Source organism: Euprymna scolopes, chromosome 5, assembly GCF_053919585.1.
Source record: "Euprymna scolopes isolate OS-2025 chromosome 5, ASM5391958v1, whole genome shotgun sequence".
NCBI classification, from domain to species: Eukaryota; Metazoa; Mollusca; class Cephalopoda; order Sepiida; family Sepiolidae; genus Euprymna; species Euprymna scolopes.
In genome coordinates, this window is record NC_136486.1 from 37998749 (window position 1) to 38015815 (window position 17067).

At 30.3% G+C, this 17067-nt stretch overlaps 1 protein-coding gene across 1 annotated transcript; it reads right to left on the bottom strand.

The window, feature by feature from the left end:
- Window positions 1–2360: 2360 nt before the first annotated feature.
- LOC145276769 (large ribosomal subunit protein uL11-like) lies at window positions 2361–16978 on the bottom strand. The gene is made up of 6 exons (XM_080128024.1): window positions 16765–16978; window positions 14238–14311; window positions 9558–9738; window positions 8500–8607; window positions 3847–3938; window positions 2361–2411 (listed from the first exon to the last, which is right to left on the bottom strand). Exons 1-6 carry the CDS (start codon window positions 16799–16801, stop codon window positions 2406–2408), a joined length of 498 nt encoding a protein of 165 aa, XP_079984150.1. The 5' UTR covers window positions 16802–16978; the 3' UTR covers window positions 2361–2405.
- Window positions 16979–17067: the final 89 nt, after the last annotated feature.

The following is a 17067-nucleotide window of genomic DNA, read 5'->3' on the forward strand; positions in this document are numbered from 1 at the left end:
GTTGAGTTCCTTAAGCTATAATAGAAACTAAAATTTGTGAATTCTTGGTAAAATTATTTATTATAAGAAATGATAGGTCATAACAATTAAATGAGTCACTCAGAAGAAAAAAAGATGTAAGCGTGACATACAAAACACACTATCAAATTAATATATAAGCATTTAAATCCATTTTTCTATTTGTGCAGCTTTTCTAAATCTTAATCTAATTCTTGAAAAAAAAAAAAAAAAAAAAAAAAAGAAATTCAGTTTTGGTTAAACCTTAAAATAACTTTTAAGAAAGTTTCAAATCAACTTTGGAAATGATCTGATTTTCATTAACAATTTAAAAATGATTTTCTTTATGAAAAATAAAACTAATGTAATTTTTGCTGTACATTATTTTCTTTCCATCAGATACACGTGTTGCATTATTGAATGTATATATTTGTTAGCTTGCACTTTTTAAATGTTTGCTAAAATCATATATACACCTGACAATTCTTCATTATTCTCCAAATCAACAGACTGATTTATCAACATAAAAGTTTGCTTTATGTGTGGCCGCAACGGCTAAGAAATGTCAATCATGTTGAAAGACTTTTAGTCTGCTCTTTTATTATTTATATTCTCTCTTCTTTCATTATTTATATTCCTATTTACTTGCCTCCCCTGGGGGCAGAGTTAGACACAAGGTAAGTTTTTAATGTGGAGAAAATCCAGCTCCCCAAAAAGGAACATTGGACGAGAACAAAAATAAAAATTGCCTGTCATGAAGGTTTTCTTTTCCACTGATAGAGGACAGAACAGGTGAAATGTCATATGAGAACAGATACTACACTTTTTTTCCCTAACCACAAGGTCAAGAAAGTATCAATCCTCAACCAATATTCCTGGGATGTAAATATCAAATTATTAGTGTTCTTTTTTATTTTACATTGCGCAATGCATAACCTCCTGACCTGGAATGGTGATAATTACAATTCTGGACATATGGGACTCAAGAACGTAGATTAAAAATCCATCTGGAATGTGCATGTTCATACCTCCACTTTTATTGGCAGTGCCCCGTCTCCATACCCAACACATGCAAGGATTTTTTTTCATTATAGGTGACTTACACCGATCACTTCTCCACATACAAATAAAATAAGACCTGCTTTCCAAATGTAAAGAGGTTAGTCTGAAGAGTAGCCCACTAACCACCCCTCTCGAGTTTGTCATCTAACAATGGTTCAGAAAAATAGAAAATAAATTGAAAACTATTGTGATAGTTACTGATAGTTTTGATTACAATTTCTTCCACAATAAACATCAACTTGAGGTCAGCTATGAAGTCAAACTTGTGTTAGGAATTAATATCATAAAAATGAACCTAAACGGATCTAGCAGTCTTATGAGACCATTTTTGCTATAGGCTATTAATATGGAGTTCGAGAAAGGATTGGATGAATCCAATCCTTTCTCGCAAAGAATACTCTCAACAAAAATTCAAGTGATGATTCGGATCATCAATTCATGATTGCGTGTTCGTAGACATCGAATATCACTCGTTTTCCACTAAAGTCTCCTCATCCTGCAGATCTCTACCGCATGTTGTCAAATGCAGCATGCATACCATTTTCAATGGATGGTACACCGTGCTGCTATATTTCAAAGGAATCTGCTTCTACTGCACTATAAATTGTGGCCGAACACTTGTTTTGAGGTTGGTGTTAAGTCTTCTGCACCAATTGTAGTAAAGTACCAATTGTGCAATTTTTTTGACAGAGCTCGGACATTCTTGCATGAAAGCGGCATTTGCCATGGGTCTGCCACGCTCAACAAGAAAATGTCTGTGAGAAAGGATTGCTCCAAACTTAGTGGAAGTGTTCTTGATGGCTTGTAGATGAAGGGACAAGGAGTTCAATATAGCACTATTAGTGTAGAGCATTTTGTTTGCTTTTTCATTTTTAATCATTTGCATTTTGCTTTTGTTGAGCTGTTCACTTCCCACATAACAGCTTTAAGAGGAAATGGTACATCATTCAAAGTGACATTTTCTCTTCACCATTTGCCTTTCAAACTCAAAGAGCCATTGAACAATTAAGTCTATTGATTATCTCATGTTTAAAAGCTTGGATTTCTTTTGTCGTTTTTAAATTTGGTGCAGACTTGTAATCTATTGTTTAAAAGATGGTGGTTTCGAACAAGGCGGGGTAGAATGATATAATGGTTCATGCAATACTATACATGTGACACAAAAAATTTTTTTTTTTAATGGAGGACACAAATTAGGCAAGACAACAATACTACACTTATTGTAGTCTCTGGCATTTACAAGACATTTTTCTTTTTAACTTGCTAATAAACAAAAAAGTAAAGAAATAACCCAACAAAAATAATTTTGTAAACCAAATTTATTTATTTTATGTTGTCATCTTTGTTTATTCCTGAAAAGAAAAAAAAAATGTAATTTGAATTCTAATAAAAAGATACAAGTTCGATGTTACTTCATAAAAATAAAAAAATTGATTCTCGTCCAGAATTTCATTTGTATTAAAAAAATTTTAAAAAGTAAAGAGAAATCTGTACTCATAACAAAATAAAAAAAAAAAAAAAAAAAAAAATCATATAAATTGATCAAGTATAATTTTTATGAAGAATTTGAGCAATTAACAAGATATGTAGGCATTACAAATCTTGCACATTTTGAATTTTTTTTTTTTTTTAAATGGCAACAAGTCACTTCTCCAATATTAAATAAAATTGGATTTTTTTTTTTTTTATAAAATAAAATTACTTCATCTACATGATTTTGGAAATATGGTATTTTTCATTTCCATTACACAATAGTTTTTTTTTGTTTTAACATAAGGAGAATTCTGAATAAGAACGAACATTTTTTACAATTTAGAATCTTATTAAAAATAACTGAAATTCATTAAAGTAAAGGAAAATGTCAATTATATTGACTTAAATAAATAAGGTTTTCACTTATGAGAAACATCTAGAAACAAAATTTTCAATAAGTTTGGTTGCAATACATGATATTTAAGCTAAATAAGAAATCAGAATGAGAAAATATTTACTAAAGATACTTTTAAAATCAAGAACTGAACCAAAGACCAAGTCAGCACAAATTTTATAAGAATGCATTTTTTTTTTTTTTTTTTAGATATTTATATAATACAGTAGTTTTACAGGTCATCTGACCATTGCTAAGGCATAAATAATTTTAGTAAAGCTCATAATATCCCATAATAAACAGCTTTTATATTGTTTATTGAATTTTTACATTTAACAGCTTTTGGAGAGAGAAAAATGAAACTAAAGTGAAATCAGTAAAAACCAGAAAATTTTTCAATTTGTAAGCGTTTTTTTAGATTTCAGAATTTTATTAAATGAGTGCTAATTTGAAAAAAAATAAAAAAGATTGTTAAATATTGATACTACATATCAAGACAAGTTAAAGCCTCCCAAAATTCATACAGGAATTGTCCACATTGTTTAAAAAGTAAAAACCTTCAACAATCAGTTTGGAGTGACGGTTTTATGGAAGTTGAAAGCTCAATGCTTACTAAAGACAAATAACCAAAATACTACTTCTACATACTTGTGAGAGAAAAAATTCTACCAAAAATCAAGTAACAAATGATTCCAGCATTTTCTACAAAAAGCATACTCATCCTAAAACTGTCAATCATACAACTATTACATTTCTATAATTTGTTTAATTTGAATCAGAATAAACATGTAGGAATTCAGCAAAGAATATTGTTTTTAATTTTATGAGAAGAGAAAATTACTGAGCATAAAAATTATTTAAGATTGATAATCGTAAATAGCTTAGATTTGGTATAAAAAAAAAAAAAAAAAAGCACTTACAGATGGAACTTCATATTCTCCTTCGTTGATCAGGTCAATGATATCATGAGGAGGTTGATTATCTACAGTACAGCCAACAGACTGAGCAGTGCCTATACGAGGGAAAATACAAAATTGAAAACAAATATATAACTAAGCCGGAGGAAAAAAAAAAAAACATTTAAAAATTTCAACACGCAAATTAAATGGTTAAGAAAAAAAATGCAACAATAAAATGTATATTTAACGTGAATTTAAGCTAACATAGCAGTTTGCATTATATGTTCTTAAGAAACGCATAAATAAACTTCATTTTTGAGCTATGGTTAAATATTACACTTAACGTTTTCTAAGTGCAATCAGTACATTGATACAAGTGGTGTTATAAAATAAAAAAATCTGTTGCAATATTTTTAGTACAATTATGAGAGTATGATTAGCAGTATCAGAATTTTGGGGGAATTTTCAGCCAAGTCGCCATTTTGAATAGACACCTATCTTTCTATCAGATTATAACAATATGAAAACGTAATTTAAACCCGTAAATTTTATTTCAATAAAACGAGCAAAGACCAAATTTTAATATCATAAAAGCTTTAATAGAGAAATAAACAATTTTATTTATTTTTCCTTCGATTTCTTCACTTAACATTACACGGCTTGTCGAACAATAACATTACTTGAATCTTACGATATTTATTTTAACGGCAAAATATACAACTTACCTGGTTAATGAGTAAGATATGCTTTCTTTTAATCTTCCTGTATGAGAATTTATTCATATTTATGTATTATAATCCATGTATTTTTTAAATGGAAGGATTTTTCCAACACATATCGCGACAACGCGTGTCTTTCAAGAAAGTTGTAAAGACACCGGATGTTAAGATTATCACTTTCTTATCTACGGAAGCCTATAAGTGTAAAAAAAACACTAATTCAGAAACCTTAATAATCTCGATATTGGATTATATTCCTTCAAATTTTCCACTTTCAAAGGTTTTCGGAGGCGCTGAAAACGGAAATAACCATTTATATATACGGCAAACGAAACTATACTTTTCTATAATGATGTGACGTCAAATGGGCACCCACTTTATGGCCACATTGCAATGAACAGATTCGGCCGTAATTTTAAAGGAATTTTCGAGGGTGGCTTCATATTGACCCTATATGAATAAAGGGAGATAACATCGTCCTTTTTTTTTTTAATGTTGGCGCCTTTACGCTATCGTACATGAAAACTGGGATTTTTTATTTTTGGATTTACACGGATTACGAATGACGAAGATATGAAATGTAAATTTTTTTTTTTTTAATATCTTAAAGAAATACCTGAATTTTTTATTTATTATACTATAAATCTGCATTATATGGTATCGTCTTTTTTTTTTTTTATATCGAAAAAAACAGGAAACTAGGAATTAAATATAAAAATATACACTGACCGAAAAATATTGACTGGAAAATTCTAAACAAAAATTAAGCTTCTACGTAAAAAAAAAACACGTGGTTATCGAAAAAAGAAGGATTTACATTTTGGACTTTACCGGTAAATTTACAGATAAGTGATATTTTTTTGTTATTTTAAATTTGAGTATTTTATTTATTCATGTTTTATCTTCAATTTGTGATATATAAAACGTATCGACCAAAATTAATTATTAAAATTCTCATAGACATTTCAAAATGGGGGGGGGGTGAATTTATAAAACAACGTTTGTCTAAAATATTACATTCAGTTTATCGGAAAGAGCATAAAATTTTACATTCACCCTGAAAAAAAACGTAACAATTGAACGAATAGGAAAATTTTGATAGATTTTTAAAGTTTAAAAATTGAAAAATATTCATCTCATAAAAATCAATTGATTTCACTACGTAACAAAATGGCTCCCTGAGCGCACGCACGCACTTTGTAAACACTTTTTTAAAAAATGAAAAATAATATTTCTATTATTTTTTAAACAACTTAAATAGTTTATTTTGGAAGCATATTCTATAAAGAAAATAAATAACCCACTTTAGAAAGAGAAATTACGAGTTTTCTATATTTTATTCGCAGTTTTCTGTTAGGGGTGTCAAAAATTCCCCCAAAATTCTGATACTGCTAGAGTATGATTACAAAAAATTGGAAGGTTTATAGACAGGATGTTAACTGACCAATCAAATGGAATGACGCTCTGCCACTGACCAATCAAACTGGAATCACTTCACAAAACATACTGGATATTTCAGAATTCTGACATACTTTTCATCTTCACACAAGGAACTTTGCTCTTTGTCTAAGGACTTCATCGGATTGACTACCTACCAGAAAACCTTTGTCTTAGTCTGCAAACTTTTACAATTCAAAGCTTCTCTGGATTGATACTGCCATTTTGTTTGGAACATTTCTTTTTTAAAACTAAAATGGCTTCTAACTCCAAAGATTGTTTTAAGATTATGAAGTAGCGCATTTGTGCCTAATCCTAGTCAATTTAAAAGCTTAGAAAAAAACACTTGAAAGAGTTTCCAGGCATTTAATTCCGATTATTGTTCCATAAGTGAACAAAATTTTAGACTGTAGTTAGCTAACATACTTCCTAACTTCTGGCGTAGCACTACCAGAAACAGTGACATGGCAAATCAGTGTCTTCACTTTTACTATTCTTCAGTATTTCTACTGTGAAACGATTTATTGAAATAAAATATAAGAAAAGGACATTATTGAAAAGAATACAATAAAAATTAGCAAAATTATACAGATGAAAATAGGTTTTTATTTGCACTTTTAATAATTTTTTTTAGTTTTTATTTTATTTGAAATTTTATAAAACAATGTTTATGAAATTATAAAAAGTTATTTTTTAATTTTATTTGAACATGTTTATAAAAATAAAATTGAAATCAAAACAATTTTTAACAAAAAATAATGTATACAATAAATATTCGCAAAATAGTTTTAAAATATTGTAAAAAGTGTTTTTAATAATTCTTTAAAAAAAAAAAAAAACTAATTTCAATAATTCTTAAAACAAGACAAAAAAAAAAAAAAAAACTTAAATGATTAAGTAAAAAGAAAAATCAGAAAAACGTAAAAAAAACAATTTTTTGTTAATAAGTACATGCATATAGGCATGAGAGAAAAAAAGCGAAGGAACAGATTTACCTTGTCACCACTTCCGATAGTACTATGCAGGAAGTTAAGTAGATTAGTTGACTATAACCAAATTTTAATTGTTTTGGAAGCTTTCAAACCATTTTATAGTTAGAATTAAAATTTCAACATATTACATTTCATTTTTGCGTTCTTGATCAGAATTCCCCTCCATATTAGAAAATGAAAAGAAAAATCTGTATGAAAATATCATTGCCAAATCACAAATTAAGTAGTTCAATTTTTAAATGAAGTCAAACTTTGAGATTCCAAAGAGTGATGATCTCATCTGCCATTTTGAAAACCAAAATCTCAAAATCCAAGAGAGATAACTCGACAATAATTCATACATATTAGTTCAATACCTACAAATTCCCATTAATCATTTAAAAGTGATTTTCTTAGTTAAAAATAAAACATGACTTTTGGAATATATTTTTATTTTGTCACGGGTACATATCACTTTTTTATATTCCTTGTTACTTTTGAAAGTCTCACTGTCATATGTCCATTTTATCTGGCACATTTTTTAATTTCTTCTAACTATACGCTGGTATTAGCCAGCCACTTTTCATCTTAGCATTTACCTACCCATTTTCTTCGACATGGGTTTTCTGGCAAGCATGTGCTGTCCTTTTTCCTCTTTTTCAGACGCAAGCTCGCGAACACATTTTCTATCGTGCTCATAAGCACTCCGTTACATTTCCATATAGAAGGAATTCTAAACAGGAAGAGATTTCTGCTCCTAAACTAATGTGAAACCACTTTTCAACCACAACACTTGCAAGCTAGTAATAATAATTGGTTTTAAACATGAAAATTTACATTAACTTAATTATTTCATCAATTGAACTGACAACTTCAGTTTTTCACGTTTTATAGAGAAAAAAAAAAAAAATCTATGCCAGTTGGAAGAGGACTAGCAAGATTTCTTTAAAAGCCATCCTCTACTACATTCAAGGAAACATTAAAATCATTTGGTCTAAGCAATAGAGTTCACAAACCATTATCAAAAAATTATTTATGAAACTTACCAGTTGAATAAATGAGGTCAGAAAAAAATAAAACCTCCACGAGTGAAAAATTTACTTTCACCATGATTAATGTTAATGCGCAAAATTTCAAAAACACCCGAGGTGTGGTTATTGAGAAAAGTGTGAACAAACGGGCAATGATTTGAGGGCAATTTTAACCCTATAATGTCCTTAAGGAGCAACTAGAGTTATGCCAGAAAATCCGTTCTGGCAAAAATTTATCTTTTTTACAACTAATGTTTGTGCATAGTTTTTTAAAATTTAAGTCATGGTTATTGAGAAAAGTTCAAACAAATGAACGGGAGTAAATTACTAGGTCAATCCTTCCTTTGTCAGGGGGACCAAAAAAAGGGCAATTTCGATGGAATCACTTAACAATTGTTAGACAACCCATTCACATTTCTTTCTCATAAAAATCATTTCAAGTTGAAAAACGTTAGTTTTAGCAATGACTAAGTTAAAAGATAAAATTTTTTTTTTTTAAATACCATTAAAACTTACCAAGAATTTCTTTGCAAGTTCCAGCTAATGTTTTCGACATACTTCTTTCCCTCATCGTACGTGCTACGGAAATGATGTCATCAAAAGTTAAATTGCCATTATGTTTGACTGAAAAAAAAAATAAATAAATAAAAATTAATTACGAACAATTACTGTGTGGGGCATGTTCATAATACGACTCACAATTATTCAAAATTTAAAAAATTTTAAGCCTAATTTCTAATTTGGTACCGATGCAGAGATGGTACCATTGCTAAAATAACATTTAGGAATACATTCTTAACATGTAGAGAGGAGAGGTTTTGTAACTATTCTGTATTTTCACCTAACAATTTAGAAAATAAAAGGTACGGTAAAAAATTGAATTCAACTATCAGTAGCTTCTTTGCAGAAATACCTCTAATTTTTTTTTTTTCGTCATGTTTTTACATTGTCAACACTAACGAAACTGCGTAAATTCACTAAGTTCAGTAAAATAACTGGTGAGAGAACATAAGCCTTGTTGCTTGCTTTTCTTGTGGAACAGATGTGATGTATCTTTACTGGTTTTAAAATAATCTGCTCTGGGACGGGGGGGGCTCAGAATTACATGCATCTATTTGACTTTTTTTTCTTTCTTTTTCTTAATTAATCAACAGATCTTATTCCAGACACGTCTTGATAAAGTTGTCTTAGATTCCAGATTCACCAAAATCAAAAACCGCACATTCAGCTATGAAAACAGCTATTTCGACTAACTTTCCGACAAAAGTAGGTGAAGCACTTCTTAGCATTGGAAGACAATCACCTTGAAATGGTACCCTAATAAAAAGCAGTGGCTCTGTCACCGTTAGGAAGAGCATCTGGTCTATAAAAATCTTGCTTCATCTAAATAAGCAACCAAGAAAATTTGTTGCATTTCAGTTTATGTAGTTTGAAGAAAGATGTGGCCAGAGATAGATCAGTTTGGTGGTCAATTTCTAAAAACTGTCCAACAAGTCAAAATGTAAAACGGACGCTAAAGAATATAAGATTTTATCAAGATGAATGGACACATGGGAAAAAAAAGAACCACTTACTGTGTTTAACCTTTTTTCTGTCTCGTGCTGGTTCTTTGAGGGCTTTGATGATGAGAGAGGCAGCACTGGGGACAACAGAAACTGCAGCTTGACGATTCTGGATGGTCAATTTCACAGTAATCTTGAGTCCTTTACAATCTTGAGTTCCTTTAGCAATATCATCACCAACTTTCTTTGGAGACTGAAGATAAAAAAAAAAAAACTTTAAATACACATTTAAGACTTTTTTTCCAGAAGAGTGTAATAATACAGCAAATAGTTAGGAAAATACTTTTAGAAAAAAAAAAAAAGATTTAGTCCTCAGAAAGGGAGATAACTTATGCAATAAATTCATATTTTCTTTACAGAAAGATGGGGGCTGCATCATTCTATGATGGTTTGATTTTGTTTACATATTTAACTTAATTGGGATGAATTTGTTGTGTAGGAGTTAATTTACTAATAAAGTTAGTACAGACAAATCCTTTGGTGCTTATATAGATTAACCCCTTACAAAAATACAATGCATTAATATAAATATATAAGGTTAAAATAAAACCTAAATAAATCATTAAATGCATTAATTTCTTTTGTACAGTCACTTTTAAGCTGTTTGTTGTAAGAAACTATGACATGAAAGGAAAACCTTACATTTATCAAACTCAAAAATGATATTTATGAAAATATTAGAACTTTAGGAGTAAATAGTAGAATTTACTGGATAACCGGCATTAACATCAGTTTATATAGTTGTTGTTGCTCTCAAGTTTGAAAGTTGTTTTGTTTTTTTTCAGAAGTTAATTTTCTTTTTGGTGGGGTTGCAAAAAAAATGATAGTTGATATGGGATCATTGTATAAAAAGTTTGGAGCAACTAGACAAATAAAAAGTATTAATTTTCATTAGAATGTTTATATAAAAAATTACTTAATGGATGTACAGATTACAATCGTAATGCGTCTCGGTGGGTGTTGGGAGATGACTACACACAAAAGCAACATTTTATATTTATATATATATATATATATATATATATATATATATATATATATATATAAGTGACTGTGTCTGTCTGTGTGTATACATTTCCCTATGCAATAACTGTCAATTTTAAGTCTACAGACTCAAAATTTGATATACAGGGTATTGAGATTTGGGAAAATCTTTGTAATCCTTTTTCAGCAAGAAATTTGGCTGTTAAGGGGTAAAAGTTCAACGATTTGACCTTTGAACTCTATCAAACTCCTTCGACAAATTTGGGTCTAAACACTTGAAATTTTAGATATAGGTTCCTTGGACATGGATCTAACTTAATAACTTGATTTGAGCCCAAAACAATAAATGTTCATGGGTCATAATAGGGGTCAAAGTTAAAAAAATTGACCGCTTTTTTTTTTTTTGCTCAGCATATACCTCCAAACATCCGGGCAATGCCAGGGCTGAAATGCTAGTGTATATATATATATATATATATAAACTGATGATAGAAACTATTAATCCAAATTGATACTTTTGCAATATACGAAGAGTGTTTAAATCAACATTTCATCAGGTTACATAAACAGACAGGAGATGCCGAACGACAACTGATTTATTAACAAAGAGGTTTTAAAAACACCATTAAAAAGAAAATCGTTATTATACAATAATTTCAATGTAAAAATATTTTTCGTTACAAGGAAAACATAAAATGAATTTTTTTTTTTTTTTTTTGAAAGAAAACACTATCATACTGGAACGTTTTTTTTGGGGGGGAGGGGATAATGACAATTTTTTTTTTTACTCTTTTTTTAATCATACCAATTAGTTTATGGTTGTTTTGTATTTTAGGGAACTCCTTTCAACTAGGTTAGGTTAGGGTGAAAAAGAAAATCAGTTCTTTGAATTTTTTTTTTTAGGGTTTGAAAGTTTTCACAAAAGACTGAATTCTTAATTCAATGAAAGTAATTATTGCTTCAACCAATTTTAACTCGTTGAAATATTCACTTAGCGCTTGGCCAGTGATTGCTCCGATAGCAGTGTCAGAAATTTTGTGAAAACTATTGAATAATTCCACCCGCTATCTTTCGAAGCTTATAACTCCTCGAAGCCCTAAGTTTTTTTTCAATTAAAGGAGCAAGGACCAAGGTTTCATTAAAAAAAAAAAAAAAAAAAAGGTTTTAAACTACGGACTTTAGAAGGTAAATTTCTAAAAAAAAAAAAAACACTACTTTTTTTTTTTTGTTTTAAATTTGAATATTATTTATTGATCTTTTATCTTCAATTTGTGATATATAAAACTTTGGTACATAAATTTACTTTTTAATAGACATTTGAAAGGGGGGGGGGTGAATTAAAAAAAAAAAACGTTTGTCTAAAATATTATATTCGATTTATTGGAAAGAGCATAAAATTTCACATTGACCCTGAAAATATCGTAAAAATAGAATCAATAGAAAAATTTTGATAGATTTTTAAAGTTTAAAAATTGAAAAATACTGAACTCGTAAGATTCAATTAATTTCATTATTTTTTAAAAAATATTTCTATTACTTTTTATACAACTTTAATAGTTTATTTTGGAAGTATAATCCATAAAGAAAATAAACAATCCACCTTTAAAACAGAAATTACGAGTTTTTTATATTTTATTTGCAGTTTCGTGTTAGGGGTGTCAAAAATTCCTACAAAAATTCTGATACACCTATTGCTGTGATCTGATTGGCTAAGGGTTTCAGCATCTGATAGTTTGACCTGTTAATTAGTATGCTGATGTAGCATCAGTTTGAATACTAAACTGCAAAACCCAAACTTTTACCAACTAACAAAAAAGTAATTTAATTATACCTTGAAAAACAGAATTAGTAAAGACTGACCATTATTTGTGACAAACATGGTTTTATACATTCCATCTTTGGTACTTATGCAGAGAGTGATCCGGACGTAACTCACCGGACGCTCGGCTAGCCCCGTAACACAACGTCAACAGCCGGAGTTAGCCGAGCGTCGGCGATGTAGTTCGACGGTTTTCAACGAGCGTCGTCCATTTTTTTTGTTTAGCTTTTTTCCTTGAAAACATTACAAGTTTTCTTCTATTTGACTCCCATGCATGTGAAAAATAATTACGGTAAGTTTTTCTGTTATTATTTGACAATAAAAATTACTTTGCAACTTACCTGCATCATTCATTTTTCTATTTAAAAAAGTAGTAATTATTAAAAAAAAAAAAAAAAACAGGGTATGTTTTACGGCATTTTAGAACTTCGCAAGGTTAGCGGAATTTAGGAACTATCCGACGGTATAATTTTAAACCGCTCTAACATTCGATATGAAATAAAAAGCACTTAAAACTACTTAAAAATACCAACGAATGATGCAGATAAGTTGGAAAGTAACTTTTATTGATAATGTTACCATTTATTATTCTTTTAATGGCTAATTTCGTGAATTTGGCCGTTTTTGAAATGGTTTGGCCTTCAAGAAATTGTATTTGGCCTTCTTTTTTTTTAATTTGGCTTCTGTTTTCTTTTTTTTTTTTTAAATAATTTTACCACTATATTAATTTTATAGTAATTAAAGAAAATGCTATAATTAATTTTTCAAGCAGTTTCGTGTTGAAATATTCTGGAAACTTGTATTTGGCGCTGCTACTGCTAGCCCCTCCCCCCCCAGTCGGCCATTAATTTTTTCGCGTTTTCTCTCTCTGTAAGCCCCCCCCCCCTCGTCCATTTTCTCCGTCAGATGGCAGCATGTGACGTCATTTTACGGAGAAATCCGAGCGAGTGATAAGCCACGCCCAGGCCAGCTCATGCACTAGTACCAATTTGTTTTCCGTTACAGTAAATAAAAGTTTTAACAAATTTTACATTAAGGTAGGTTTCTCTTTTCTTATGTTTTCAGCGCCCACGCTCGGCTTGCTTTTCCTCGCCGACGCTCGGCTAACTCCGGCTGTTGACGTCGTTTTACGGGGCAAGCCGAGCGTCCGGTGAGTTACGTCCAGATGACTCTCTGCATAAGTACCCCATCTTTTGTCACATCAATGAATTCTTAATACCAAAACCCATGCCAGATGTAATATTCCAAGCATTGAAATGACGCGGCACAAAAGACGACTAAACTGGTTTAGGAACGTCATTCACTGTGTGCCGGCTCTGAATACATCCACCGGCTGGAAAAAACAGGTGGGTAAGTAAAACCTGGCTGTCAAAACAGATCTGAGAATCTTCAGTTTTCACCGAAATCAAGATCTGGCCGCCAATCAAGACATCGACAGGTTGCGCTGGTGCAAGATGTGAATTCATCTAGAGCCGACTCAATTCAGTGCGAGAATGTCGCTACAAGCACATACCCATGGCATAAGATTTTTAAAATCTTAAATTGATCAAGTAGCTTTATTTTTAATAAAGAAAATCTTTTTTAAACAATTTGAAGTGATTAATAAATCGTAGGCATTACAAGGCTGATCTAACATTTCATTTAGTGAGTTATCTCCCTTTGTTTTAAGAGGGAGACGCAAGGCAATTTTCTTTCCACTTAAAATTTTTCTTAAAATAAAATTACTTGATCAATTTATATGATTTTGGAATATGATATTTTTGTTTCTGCTCACAGGTACCAGAAGTATTTTTGATATTGTGACCGTTGGGAATTCGACTGTTTGCTGTAAAGTGTCTATTAACATTTGATAGGCTTGAAAATGACAGGTTTGTTTTCAATCGACTTACCAAACCAAGGGGACCAATTTTGGGAGCAAGAGATGAAGTACCAGGAACTTCTCCACCAACAGCCCTGATGTAGACTGGAAAAAAAAGATATTGAATTGAAAAAAGTATTGCAAAAACTTAATATACACTTTTTAAGGGGTTTGTATTATAGTACACAGATTCGAAAAAGTTGTCAAAAAACAAATATATAACAAATAAATGTTATCAAAGGCAAGATAAGTTACTTTTCTACCAAACTGGATATAATTTTCGTGTTTTTATTCAATTTAACATGTTTATACAGCTTGAAAAGTATACAGTGTTTACCGATGTATTGGAAAATTCAAAATGGCGCCCGACTCTCCCTTAAACACGGTAAGTTCGGGAAATAATAATATTAAAAAACCACCGAATATATGTCAAGTTATGTCACGGTAATATATATTGAACGAATTTATAACAGTATTTTGTCTAGTTTATTATTTATAACACCTTTTCCCGAACTTACCGTGTTAAAGAGAGAGTTGGGCGCCATTTTGAATTTTCCAATACATCGGTAAGTAAACACTATATACTTTTGAAGCTGAATAAACATGTTACATTGAATAAAAACACGAAAATTATATCCAGTTTGGTAGAAAAGTAACTTATCTTGCCTTTGATAACATTTATTTGTTATATATTTGTTTTGTTTTTTTACAAATTTTCGAATCTATGTGTACAAACCCAAATAATCAATGGGTGAAGCAAGCACCTATTAAAAACTCCCTCAAAATAAAAAAAAAAATTAAAAAAAAGAGGCGACCATAAAATGAGTGCCTTTCTGGGGTTTGTATTACTGTACACAGATTCGAAAACGTTGTCAAAAAACAAATATAACAAATAAATGTTATCAAAGGCAAGATAAGTTACTTTTCTACCAAACTGGATATATTTTTCGTGTTTTTATTCAATGTAACATATTTATTCAGCTTGAAAAACATACAGTGTTTACCGATGTATTGGAAAATTCAAGATGGCGTCTGATTCTCTCTTTAACACGGTAAGTTTGGGAAAAGGTGTTATAAATAAAAAACTATACAAAATACTATTAAAAACCAGCCGAATATATGTCAACCTATGTCACGGTAACATATATTGAGCGAGTTTTTAACAGTATTTTATCTGGGTTTTTATTTATAACACCTTTTCCCAAACTTACCGTGTTAAAGAGAGAATCAGACGCCATCTTGAATTTTCCAATACATCGGTAAACACTATGTTTTTCGAGCTGAATAAACATGTTACATTGAATAAAAACACGAAAAATATATCCAGTTTGGTAGAAAAGTAACTTATCTTGCTTTTGATAACATTTATTTGTTATATATTTGTTTTTTGACAACTTTTTCGAATCTATGTGTACAGTAATACAAACCCCATTTCTTCATATCTTGAAAACTTGTTTCTTGGAATTTTAAACGTTGGTGGTAATTTTAAACGATTTTCCGAGGGTACGTGGCCACAAAGTAGGTGCTCATTTTACGTTAATATAGAAAAGTGATCCCCCACTTTTTTAAAACTAACATTTCATCATATCTTGGAAACTACGCGTTTGCCGTAATTTTCGTTTTCAAACACCCCGAAGGTCGACCTAGACGAGAGGATCCAAAATGGCCGACCAGGACTGAGATATGACACGTGCCGTTGTTTCCTTAATAAATTATTTCAGTTAGGAAGAAATATCTCATGTATTAATAAATGTTAAATAATAATGAAACCTTACCAAAACAAAACGAAGTAAAAAAAAAAAAAAAAATCTGACAATTCATCGGCTCTAGCTGAAATAATTTATTAAGGAAACAACGGCTCGAGCTTATACTAATAAATAGCAACTTACACACAAATAAATGTTAAATAATAATGAAACCTTACCAAAACAAAACGAAATTAAAAAAAAAAAAAATATCTGACAATTCATCGGCTCTAACTGAAATAATTTATTAAGGAAACAACGGCACGTGTCATATCTCAGTCCTGGTCGGCCATTTTGGATCCTCTCGTCTAGGTCGACCCAATCCGTATTCTGCAGAAGTACCAAACAGGTACTAACATTTTTCTACTAAGCAGCACCGAATAAACGTTCTGAAAATTAACATTCTTTTATGATTCATGAAAAATGTTTTTCTAAAAATAAGAAATTAGTTAATCTACCTCTTATTTTTCATAATTAAACATCGTTAAATGTTATTTTAAAAAAAAAATAAGTAAATAGATAAGAAAGCTTAAGGAAGCTGGGAAAAATTTACGTGGCACACGTGAAATTGAAATCTCCAAGCTTTAAGTTATCAACAATATGAATCTAGTCAATTCACAATGTTTATTAATAAACAATATACGAGCATTTTTATACAAATGATTTAAAATAATTTTAATAACAAACAGAAAAATGGTTGGTAAAATTTGATTTTAAAAAAAATGAATAAGGAATTTACAGAGGCCACATGGATATACGTGTTAATCGATAACAAGATTATAACAAGAATATTGCCTAAAAAGGCGAACTTACCAGTATGCACTGCAGTGGGATCGAATTTGGGTGGCATATTTCTTTAAATTTGGCAAATTTTAATACGAATTAATAAGACTAAGGTGTTGGATGAGCTTAGATTAGCACGACCAAAAAAATGTTGCACCCAAGTCTAGATGAGGGATAAACAGGAAGAGGACGATATTTCTTCTTCCGGTGAGGGGCAGATAATTCTAGTTGAGATTAAGCAAGTTCCGGTTTGATATTTCAAGATGGCGTACAGTCATTTTATACCGTAAATACTCTATATAAACAATGAGTATTATGCTAGTATAACTCTGG

Bases quoted from the DNA above. Each gene is read 5' to 3' on its own strand.
- LOC145276769 (XM_080128024.1), bottom strand. From the start codon at position 16,801: ATGCCACCCAAATTCGATCCCACTGCAGTGCATACTG. The intron at 9,739-14,237 runs GTAAGTCGATTG...TTTTATCTTCAG, and splicing joins AAATTGGTCCCCTTGGTTTG to TCTCCAAAGAAAGTTGGTGA. The intron at 8,608-9,557 runs GTAAGTGGTTCT...TTTTTTTTTCAG, and splicing joins CAGAAAAAAGGTTAAACACA to TCAAACATAATGGCAATTTA.